This window comes from Ursus arctos, unplaced genomic scaffold, assembly GCF_023065955.2.
Source record: "Ursus arctos isolate Adak ecotype North America unplaced genomic scaffold, UrsArc2.0 scaffold_33, whole genome shotgun sequence".
Lineage (NCBI taxonomy): Eukaryota > Metazoa > Chordata > Mammalia > Carnivora > Ursidae > Ursus > Ursus arctos.
The window spans coordinates 28,295,144-28,307,298 of record NW_026623019.1 but is presented as its reverse complement, the minus strand read 5'-3'; the positions used below and the strand labels follow the sequence as shown (position 1 = coordinate 28,307,298).

Below are 12,155 nucleotides of genomic sequence, written 5' to 3'. Positions count from 1 at the left end.
TGTTCATTTCAATTTTTTTACTATATTTTCTGACAGAACCATTATTATTCCCATTTGCAGGCGAGGAAACAAAATCATGGTGACTGTGTAATTTGTCTACAGTCAACAAAAGTGTAAATGGCAAGGGCTGGATTCAAATTCACCTTTCATCACTCCAAAATTAGAGTGGCTTTATTTGAAAACTGGGATTTTTTTTTCTTCTGTTTTTCAGGGGATGAATAATCAATATATCCGTCGGGAAGTCTTCTGCTGTGAAACTTGTCATGAGCTCAAAAGCTTCTGGGAAAAAGAAATTAGCAAACAGACTTGTTACAGGGAACTGGAAGAAGATCGTCAGGGAAGGAGCGCCCTGAGAAAGTATGTGGATTATTTCTCTACTATTTTTAAATTAGATTTCTGTAGAAATATACCAGATGTGAAGATGGGAGACTGAATTATTTTCATTATCACTGTTCTAAAAATGCAAATATCCAATATGGTATGGTGAAGTCAGTGAAGCCATGAGAAGAAAGGAAAACAAGACCTGGAAGAAGCTTCTTATATTCACAGGTCTTAGAGAAAGGGTCACCACATACCATGCAGAGCCACAGAGGAAGCACCAGGTCTTGCCCAGGTGTCAAAAGACAGAAGCATGGTGAAAATCTAAGCCAGACCTTTTATTGGAGTTTCTGAACAAAAGGCAAGGCAGAGTAAACAGTTTAGAATTCACTAATTTGAATAATCCCAGAGAGCTTTGAGCTACAGATGTAGTTCCTAGTTGTCTGGTACCTAGCTCTGGGGCCATTTAAGGAAGGGGAAATATGGCTTCATGGGTGAGAATTAGAGGTGGTTGCATCCCAGAGTCAGGATTGGTTGACATGCTCACAGCAAGCCTTTTGATATCTCTAAGAAAAGGCTAGTCCTTTCCATGGCCAGCAAGCTTCTTAAGATGTCAAAACATCATAAAGTACAGAAAATTCAAGACATGATTAATTCATCTACTCATTCAGACTTACCACCACCCATACCAGGGTTTTTCAACCTAGCACTATTGACATTTAGGGCCATATAATTCTTTAGGGGCAGGGGGCTGTCCTGTGCTTTGTAAGATGTTTAGCAGCATCCCTCAAAATGGTACAGTCCAGTAGGACACCCCTACCCATGTGAGAACAAAAATATTTGCTGACATTACCAACTATCCCCTGGATGGCAAATTCACCCCTTATTGAGAACTAATGACTTATAGATAAGGATGAGTCTTTTTATGTATAAATAAAAGTGAGGTTCTATTATTTGTGTCTTGATAAACCGAAGAATTTTTTTCCTCACCTCTCCTCTGTTGCAATCCCCAGCACATGAGGTACACTAAATTTCAAGGTTAGGTCAACAGATATATGTAAGCATAAAAGATCTCACATCTGGGATGACATATATTAATATTCTTGGGGGAAGGAAAATGTGGTCTTCCTCTCTTTGACAAGTAAACGTGATATTCTTGCCAAAGGAATCTACCGAAGGGAAACATACACTTATGTGAGGTCACATGTGACCACATCACTCTGAATAAAAGAGCCAGCACCTGCCCTCACACATGCAGAGCTTTGGAACAGACAGATCAACTCACCTTTTCAGAAACTATCTGGGTTCTTTCTCCCTAAAATGGGAACAGCCCAGCCAGGCTGTCTGTTTTGCTAAGATGCTGACTCACTGTGGAGGGGCAGCTGAGTATTCTGCTAGTCACAAGGCACTATGCCTCCATGTTTCTGATTATGCTGAGCTGAAAACGTGTAATTCGCGTGTGTTGAACCAACATTAACTTCTAAAAACCTTTATTAGCTCTGGAGGGGAAATAGTTTCTCTCCATAGCCGAAGAAGAGCTCTGCCACCATTCCAGCTACATTCCTGTTTAACCAGCAAGCAAAATCAGGCTTTTTTACGTGCAGAAGAGTCACATATTAGAGCATCCAGTCCTGGTGGTTCCAGGGGAGTGAGGAAAGTCAGTTGTGTGGTTCCCGCCTTCTTTCACACTCCAAGTCTTGGCCCACAAACCCACTGGGAGTCAAATCCCAGGATGAACTCTTTGTACATCTTCCTTTCCAGAACTCTCAAGATACAGAATGAAAAACGTAATTTGTAATATCATTTTATTTTTATCAAACTATACACAGTCTATCTGTATATATAAGAAAAGAAAATACTCTAAGATACTAAGAACAGTTATTTTTGACTGGTGGAATGGCAGATTTTGTGTGTATAAGTCCTCCTGGTTTTTCCAAAGCTTCTACAAGGATGCTCTGCTGTTTTGTAATTAGACAAAATAAAGTTATGAAAAAGACAGCCAACTGCAAATGGTACATAGAACAAATGCATTCACAAAAAATCAAACAATTTTTTAAAATTTTAAAATAGATTAAACAAATAATTCTCCAGATTCCCATGTGCTCCAGAAATGACCCCTTCTACGTTGGGGCACTTTTCTCTCTTCTATAACCAAGAGAACGAATCTTCAAGATGTGCTCATCATGAAACATTTCATCATTGTGTCCCACAAATAAATGTTTAAAGATGTGAACAGAGCCTCTGCACTGAAAATCTTCAAGAGCAGGGGAATAGAGGCAGCTTGCTGTGGTTCCCCCCTCTGTTCTGGAGTCTCACTTACCAGAGCTGTTTCCCTTATCAACTATGCATAAAAAACCCAAAGCCTTTCTTATTTTGGCAAACACTGAATGAAAACCTAATGGTTTTGTTACTATTTCTGCTAAATATCCCAGATTTATTTTCACACCAAAACCGGAAAGTTGGAATATTTGTTTAAATCCTGATGATCTGAACAAACAGTTCGAAACAGAATAATAGTGTACCTTCCAATACACTTGCAGATCAGTGAATGTCATAAACCTGAACTTCCCTATTCTAGTGCTGTGGCCTATACCTCCCCATACTCCACCATGATAAGCACACACTCCCAACATACATACATAATACTCACTGTCTTTTTTATTCTACTCTCCACTTACAAAAGGCAAATTCAAGCCACTGTGCAATACAGAAATGTTCTAAGTGAATGCTAGAAGACAAAAACCTTAAAATTTTCCACCAACCCCTTTGCTGATAGAACAAAATCAATATTGCTTTATGTTCTTCTCTGCTGGTCCAACGAGCAAGCCTTGTGCCAGAGCTGGGTAGAGTGGAAACAGGTGTTTTGCCATGGATATGCTTGTTAGCACACTCCTGTAGGCTCACTGATAGAGGAATTCAGCCAGAGCTGCAGAGCATCTATTTACCCCGGTAACTGGTGTACCTGGCAGAGGCCTTGTGAGATCATGAAGAAAGGTGAGTGATTCCAGAACTAGAAATCTCTTACTTTCTCTGAGTGTGGCCAGAAAGAAGCAACACAACTGGCATAGGGTTGGTCGATAGAGAAGCTGAAAAATACTTGCAAATAACTAATTGAGACAATTTGAGAATAGTCAGATGCATTGTAGGTATGATGACCAAACCTCCTGGTTTTGCGGACAGTCCAGGTATACACCTATCATTTTGTTATAATTACAGATTATAATTTTCCCTTTTATTTTAAAAGTATTTCAGTTTAGATGATAAATTATATGAACACCTATGTCTAAATGATCAGCTTGTAACTGTAACTGAGAAACTGTGCAGTGCATATATATATATATATATATATATATATATATATATATATATATATAGTGGTTTAGTATAAGAATAGTCTTCAAAATACCTCTTCAGAATTTAGCAGAATTCACAGCATCAGGTAGACATAAAATCTGGTGGACTTGAGTGGGAAAAGGGGTTTATCAAGCCTCACCACAAGACCACTCACCTCCCTCTGCTTGATTCCTGCTTATCAGCTGTGTCAGTCAGGATGCTTTCAGCTGCAGGTAACAAAATATCCAACTCATAATCTCCTAGCTAGATGAAATAATTGTTTCAAACTTGTTATAAAATAAGATTTAGTCTAAAAAGAACACCAGTGAGAAAAAAAAATTAGATTTTTCATTAAACTGAGGATGGGGAATGTGATTAGTAAACTGACTTGGTCAGATCATTAGGCCAGGGCTGTCAGCCTGTGTTGGTTGTTGGAGCTCTGCCCCACCATCAGGCCAGGGAGCTGTAGGTCACAAAGAAACCAGGATCAGGCCCATCTCTCTTTACTAAGGAAAAACTACTATAAAGGCGTGTCTGTTATTTTACTGGAATAGAAGCAGCAACATCATTGTCTGACCTTTCGTATTCAAACAGAAGTACAGAGATTGTAACGGAGTACCAAGATCTGGACTGGGAGATCAAGAACTCAATAAACTATAAACTCTTTGATGACAGGGATTATTTTAGTAAAATATTTTTTACTAAATTTTACTCTTCTTTACATATGGTAGAAACCACAGAAGTGCTCTATTCAGAGCTCCTTCAAGACAGCTAGCCATGGGGCACATAACTGACTGAGAACTCTAGCTGCCACCCTTCTGGATCCACCACTGAGCTTGAGCTGAAGCCACACTTAACCCTGACAGCTCCTAGCCCATGACTGAGCATGGCAGAGGAAACTAGTTCTGGGCAGTTCCTGCATGACAGAGTTCCTCTGCTGGGCAACTTGCCCAGGGCCTCCCCATCAACCCAGCCCAAGCTTTTTTAGAACTATGCTGTGGGGTGGAGCTCTTCCTACCCACATTTTTCCCCCTCCCTCTCCTTCCACAGTGATCAGGCCAGCATGGAAGTCTGAAGGCTGTCCTGACCACTTCGGTTCACTCTCCACCTTTATTTTTCATGGGTGATTCCTGCAAGTCTGCTTCTTGTAGGATCCAAACTGACACATATATTTATGTGCCTCGCACATGATTAAAAAAATCTAATTTTGTGCCCAACTGCTCATCATAGGTTCCCAGTTAGGACATTACTATTCTAGTTTAAGAATCTCAGAAAAGACATCATGCGTTCTAGTCAAACCCCATACTTATCAGGGAGAATCTGTGTTCCTATATATTAACTACAACTCCTCCAAAAATTAGATGAATCTAGAATAATAAATAGTAAATATTGTTTGGTCTCCATGTGAAAAGTGAGGTCAATATTTGTAGGCATAAGGGAAAATGTTATCTTCAAGCTTCAAATGCCGGTTGTATTGCTCTCTATTGTATCTCAGTCTGCACACCAATTTTTAAGCATTACCTTTCTCATATTGACCTTCTTTACCACATAATAAAAGGTGTGTATATGCACTTATATTCACCAGTTTACTGAGAACCCAAGATAAATGGAAGCAACACAATGATAAATAATGTTGATCAGAAAGGGGCAGCAAACAGCCTAAATATTCAGAAAACAAGATTTAAAGAAAACTTGGGTAGATAAGAGTCCTGAATCCTTCACCATCTGGCAATAAATAGTGTTATAGCCATTATAAAAAGTGGATAAATGTGTCATGAACCCCAGATTCCTAAACTCTGTTCCTAGAATAAATTCATCGTTTCAAATGTGTTAATTTGGTGAGAAGCAAAGGGCAAGATTGGGTGGGTATGAGATTTATTGGGGGAAACACCTGTCAGACAAAAATAGGGAGGAAGTTGCGGTGTGCTAATAAATGTTTAAAAACTGGCTCTCTGTGCAGAAAATGTACATGTGTGTATACATATGTAAGTTTATCATAAATTTCACAGGTATAAAGGATGTGTAGCACAAAATTCACAAATATTAAGAAAATATACAATGCTCTTTATTATAAATTCCATATAGCTAACTGATTTTCATAGTATGCTTTTATTGGTTTTTGCCACCCTTTTTCATCCATAGCCAACCTATAGTTGCAATTCAACCATGATTTGACAAAATCGGACAATGAACACTTAATTACTATTAATTTAACAAGTAAGTCAGGTCAAGGATAGTTTTCTAGCCCTGGAAGAATATTTACACAATCTATCTGTATGCATGTATTTATTTGTTTGATATTTGCAATGTCATAGCTATAAACACAGCACGCTCCTAAATTTAATCAGCATTATTAAAATTGTCTCCATCACTTTAAAAGTCTAAATGAGGGGGGTCATGTGGTCTCTGTTGCAACTACTCAACTCTGTCGTTGTTGTATGAAAGCAGCTGTAGACAATATGTAAACAAAGGGGCAGCACTGTATTTCAGTGAAACTTTATTTACATACACGGGCAGCTGGCCAGATTTGGCCTGAGGGCCAGTCCTTTGTCCAGACAATGAACAAAACAATAAACCAGGCCATGATTTGTAGTGTTTGCCAACATCCATGTTGTAAATGGTCTATTTCAAGCTACCGATGTGACATCAATGAAGATGAGCTGAGAAGGCAGTGGCATCCCATCATATAATAATTTCACCATATAAATGTAATAGGCCTAAATAACCTGAAGATCATAGATTATTGTAAAATGCAGTAAAATAACTAGAAACTGATGACTTTCACATAGTTATGACTGTTTTAATATAATTAAGAATTAATATAATTAATATAACATTAAATTAATAATCTTAATAAATTTAATAGATTAAAATTAATATAATTTAATTGTAATTTTATAATTTACTCTTAATAATGTTTATATTTAATAATCAGCTTACGAAATCCCTAAAAAATTAATAATTGTCCTCACAAACTAATAGCACCCCACTCGGAAGAGCCAGAGAAGTTAAGGAGAGTCATCAGACTGTGATAGAGGTCTGACCTCCATGAAAGAGAAAGGGAAGGAAGTGGAGCTGGGTTAGGCAGCAGAATAAGCCTAATAAAGTTTTGGCCAGACTAATGGGAAGTCCTTGAGTCATAGGCAACTGTTTGAAGAAGTTCTGCACCTTGCAGAGAGAGGCCTGCATTAGTACCTCTGGTGTGCTCAGTCACTGGCTGAGACGATAGCCCAAGAAAGGTTTGGTCTTGATGCAAATACTTGGGGCAGGTGTAGACGGGAAGTAGTTGCAGATGCGAAGTCAGCTATGCTCCCCACAGCAGCATCTCTGAGTGGCACGTTTTCACACCCACTATTTCCAGGAAAAGTTAAAGCCCCTTTAATTAGTGAATGAGTTCACATTATATTAAGAAGTTCATCAAGTTCCATGAAATACACAGGAATTTCTTTAAAAACAGTCATTAGTGAACTTTAAAAGATCTCAATCACAAAAGTCATGTGCGTGATTTAGTTAAAGACCCTTTTAGAGATCCTTAATAAAGGGAGATTGTGGGCCTGGAGGTTGGTTACAAGTTAAAATACAAGATGCATACTTAATAAGCATAATGAAGAAACACAGCTTCTGAAAATTACTAATAGGTGGGTATCAACAGAAGGTCATGTAAGCTCAATAAATCATCACTTCCTAAGTAAAGTGTGCAAAGAGCTGTGAAGCTGCTGCCTGCTTATCGGAGAGCAGCCATTCCATGTTTTATCTCACCTTTCAAACAAGCAAACTGTTATTTTTATGTCCGTCACTTTAACTTGAGGTAGAATAAGGATATAACCAATGTCTTAACATTATTCCCCATATCCCTAATTCTTCTCTCAATATTTCAACTTTCAATCCTTGGTTGCTAATATGCTCAAGCATTAAGCTAAGTTAAGTTACCTAACAACAGGTGGACACTCCAGATTCTTTACATTCTTTCCTGGGCCTATAATTGAGCAGAGTTTTAAGTGAGAAGCTTCCAGGAGCTGAACAGTAATAGGTGCCTAAAGGCTTCAAAATATTTATAATAACTTACTTGCTTCTAGGAATCTCTCCAAGGAAAATAGATGGGTATGTGAAAAAAGTATTAAGTATTATTACACTCATTTTACGGTTATTTATGAGTGAAAAATTAAGGTTGAATCCAACTTTTTAAATCCTTTTTGGTATATTCTGATTTTCCTGCAGTAAGCATGCATTACTCTGCTTTAGCAATGTTATGAACTGAGTTGTATCCCCTCAAATTCATGTTAAAGTCCTAACCCCCAGTACCTCAGAGTATGACTGTATTCGGTTATAGGGCCTTTAAAAGAGTGAGACCTTTAGTGTGGGCGTAATCCAATCTGATTGATGTCCTAAGAAGAGGAGATTAGGGTGCACAAAGGGACACCAGGAATGCACACACACCCAGAGGAAAGGTCACATGAGAATGAAGCAAGAAGGCCATCTGCCAGCAAAGGAGAGAGGCATTGGGAGAAACCAAATCTACTGACACCTTGGTCTAGGACTTCCAGCCTCCAGAGCTATGAGAAAATAAATTTCTGTTGTTTAACCCCCCCAGTCTGTGTATTTTGTTATGGCGGCTCTAGAGAACTAATAACATTACCCAATCTTTTCATTTTGGTTATTTTTATATTTATGAAATGAACACATACGCTGAGTATGAAATGCTCATATATTAGAAGTGAGTATCCTTCTTACTTAGGCTCCTAGACCAGCTCTCCAGGGAAAGCTGACATCAAGTTCCCTGTGTATCTTTCTCCAAAGCTTCAATTTGAATAAGCAAATAAATATGTGTGCTATATTTTTATGCAAAATGAGACTACACTATCTTCACTAATCTGCACCTTGTTTTTTTTAACTTACCCAGAAGTTTTTCTATATAAGCACATTCAGTTCTTCTTTAATGTTTTCCATTATAGTGATGTTAACAGTTGATTTAACCAATCACATCAAAGAACACTTAGGTTGTTTTTCATTTTCTGGCTTCACAAACAATGTTGTAATAAGAATACTTGCACATACATTTTTGCATAGTGGATAAGAATTATGGAATAAGTTCATAAAAATGCAAATATTAAGTCAAAAGATGTGTTCTTTGTTGTTTAATTTTGACTTCTTGACTTCTTTTTTTTTTAAGATTTTATTTATTTATTTGACAGAGATAGAGACAGCCAGCGAGAGAGGGAACACAGCAGGGGAGTGGGAGAGGAAGAAGCAGGCTCCTAGTGGAGGAGCCTGATGTGGGGCTCAATCCCATAACGCCGGGACCACGCCCTGAGCCGAAGGCAGACGCTTAACGGCTGTGCCACCCAGGGGCTCCTGACTTCTTGACTTCTTGTCTTCCAAAGATGTTGTATTGATTTAAAACTCCCACCCTGAGTATGGGAGTGCCGATTTCCATAATTGCTCACACTGTGTGTTGTCAAACTCTTAATCATTGTTAATCTGACAGGTGAAAAATGGCATCTCACTGTTTTAAACTGAATTTAATTAATTATAAGTTTGGTTGACACCTTTTTATATGTATAGGAAACAGCTGGATTTCTTCTGGTACAGCCATTTTATATCCTCTGCCCATTTTACTATAGATTTTCTTTTTCTCAATTGATTTATAAGCACCATGCATTTCTTTTCATGTGTATATATATAGTTCTATGAGTTTTGACAGATGCTTAGAGTCATGTAATTACCACAATCAAGATATAGTATAGTTCCATCACTCTGAAAAATCCCTCATGCTGCTCCTTTGTGGTCAATTCCTCCACCAATTTCCAATCCCTGGCAACCACTCATCTGTTCTTTATCCCTATAGTTTTGCTTTTTCCAGAATTCCATAAATGAAGGATATAGTATGTAGTCTTTAAGTCTGGCTGTTTTTACTCAGCAAAATATATTTGGGATTAATTATTGTTGTGCATATCTGTTATCTATTCCTTATTGTTGCTACTATTCTGTTGTGTGGACGTATCACAGTTTGGTGATCCACTCCCCACTTGAAGGACATTTAGGTCATTTCTAGTTTTTGATGATTATGAATAAAACTGCTGTAAACATTTGCATACAGATTTCTGTAAAACATAGGTCTCCATTTCTCTTGAGTCAATACCCAGGATTAAGATTGCTTGGTCATATGATAAATGCCAAATCATTTCCCCAACTGACTATACCATTTTGCATTTTCACCACAATGTAAAAGAGCTCCAGTTACTCAGCATTCTGACCAACACTTGATTTGAGTTTTGTTGTAAGGGTTTTTAAAATTTTGTTGGGGTTTTTTTGGGGAGAAGGGATTAGGAGGGGACTTTTTTGTTGTTCTTCTTTTTTGTTTGGGTCATTCTATGAGGTTAGTGTTACCTCCTTGTAGTTTTAATTTGCATTTTCCTAGTTATGTTAAGCATTACTTTTATGTGTTTATTTGCCATCCATACAACTTCTTTGGTAAAATGTCTGTTCAAATTTTTTGCCTATTACATTGTTTTATTTCTTCACATTTAGTTTGAACTTTATATATTCTAGAAACAAGTCTCTTAACAGATATGTGCTTTGCAAATATGTTCTCCATTTATGGCTCACTTTTATTCTCTTTTACAGTGTCTCACAGAGCAAATTTTTAATTTTGATAAAGACCCAAATTTTCTTTTTTTCTGTGAATCATGCTTTTTGCATTGTATCTAAGAATTTTTTCCTAACCCAAGGGAAATAATGAAGATATTATTTAACGGTTTTGTTTTTTTTTTTCTCTAGAAGTCTTAGTCTTACATTTTATACTTAGGTTAATTTTGTATAAGATGTGGAGTATGGATTAAAGTCCTGTTTTTTTTTTTAAGATTTCATCCATTTATTTGAAAGAGAGAGAGCTGAGAGCACAAGTGGTGAGAGGTGGGGTGAGAGGCAAAGGGAGAGGGAAAAACAGACTCCCCACTGAGCAGGGAGCCCCATGTGGGGCTCATCCCCAAACCCTGAGATTATGACCCAAGCTGAAGGCAGAAGGCAGATACTTAACCAACTAAGCCACTCAGGCACCTCCAAAGCCCATTTTTAAAATATGAATGTATGATGCTCCAGCACCATTTGTTTTAAAAAAAATTCCTTCCTCCACTGAGTTGCCTTTGTCTCTTGTCAACAATTAATTGACTGTATTTGGGTATATTTATCTCTGGACTCTATTCTGTTCCATTGACCTAATTGTTCCTTCACCAGTGTCATACTGTCTTGATTATGATAGCTTTATATTAAGCCACAGAATCAAATAATGAGAGTCTTCCAACTTCCTTCTTCAGAATTGTTCCTAATCTAGTTCTTTTGCTTTGCCATATAAAATCTAGAGTCAGCTTGTCGTTTTCTACCAAAAAGGTTTGCTGGGATTTTGTTTGATGCTACATTGAATCCACACATCAGTTTAGGAAGGAACAAATTTATAAAACTATATATTCATAGATTTTGCTCTTTTATCTATTGATTTTTTTCTTCATTAATTTGTAAAAGCCATCTGTTTCTCTTAAAAATATTTGTTAGAAGGAAAAAAAAACAAAAACAAAACCTCAATTGGACGAGCAGATACGGAGACAAAAGCACTAACCGTTTATATTTTTCCCTCCTCAGGCTCAGAGAAGAATGGAAACAGAGACTGGAGAAAAGGCTGCAGATGTTGGACAATCCTGATGAGAAGAAAAAGCAGGCAAGCACAGTGGGCTGAGAGCTGCCTGCTTCCTCCACTTGAAAGATAACAAGCCACCAAGGGCACTCTTCTAGGAGAAAAATCTAACACCCAAGCTATGTTGATTTCCGAAGCAGGACACTCTCTATTCACTTTCCCATTTGTAAGGGATTTACATGTGGAACCTCCCCCAGTGCTAATGGGAGTCATTATCCAACTCAATCCTCTCTGTACAGGACAGAGTGACCGCCAATGTGACAGGGAAGCTCAGGTTATTTAATATAAAAAGCTCTTAGAATTAACACTCCCCAGGATTCAAAGATCCATGTAGTGTAATCTATTTCCACATTTTCTTTTCATTTTCAAATCTGAATGTTTTATCTAAGCTTATCAAGGGCGATGACCTGGATGGGAATTTGGCTTCCCTGGATCTTTTCTGGAAAAACAGAGTCAATCCTTTCTTCCTGTCCCTCTTTTTGTCCCTACTTAAAAAAATAAGGCTATTATTATAAAAGTAATAATTTATTAACAATACACTTTGAAAATGAACTGAACTATCTTTCTCTTCTCTTCATATGAATTTTTTTTCTCATAAACGTCTTTAATTGGAAACATGAAACAAGATAATCCTTAATAAACTTGGTTGTTGTGCCCTCCCTGGAGTGTGCCCTGTGTTAACTCCTTCATGCCTGTATTGGTTAGCTCTCTGGGGCTAAAGGAAGTGTCAGCTCCAGCTGCCCCCAGACACATTCTGGATTTTACAGTCACCCTCACTGTAATCTCTTCTCAGTTCCAGAGAATGAGGACAGTGCTG

General features: G+C 37.7%; 1 protein-coding gene across 1 annotated transcript; it reads left to right on the top strand.

Moving 5' to 3' along the window:
• The first annotated feature begins 208 nt into the window (after window positions 1–208).
• Window positions 209–11,809, top strand: FAM240B (family with sequence similarity 240 member B). The gene is made up of 2 exons (XM_044391126.3): window positions 209–357; window positions 11,287–11,809. Exons 1-2 carry the CDS (start codon window positions 215–217, stop codon window positions 11,378–11,380), a joined length of 237 nt encoding a protein of 78 aa, XP_044247061.1. The 5' UTR covers window positions 209–214; the 3' UTR covers window positions 11,381–11,809.
• The last annotated feature ends 346 nt before the right edge of the window (window positions 11,810–12,155 follow it).

Bases quoted from the DNA above. Each gene is read 5' to 3' on its own strand.
- FAM240B (XM_044391126.3), top strand. From the start codon at position 215: ATGAATAATCAATATATCCGTCGGGAAGTCTTCTGCTGTGAAACTTGT. The intron at 358-11,286 runs GTATGTGGATTA...TTCCCTCCTCAG, and splicing joins GGAAGGAGCGCCCTGAGAAA to GCTCAGAGAAGAATGGAAAC.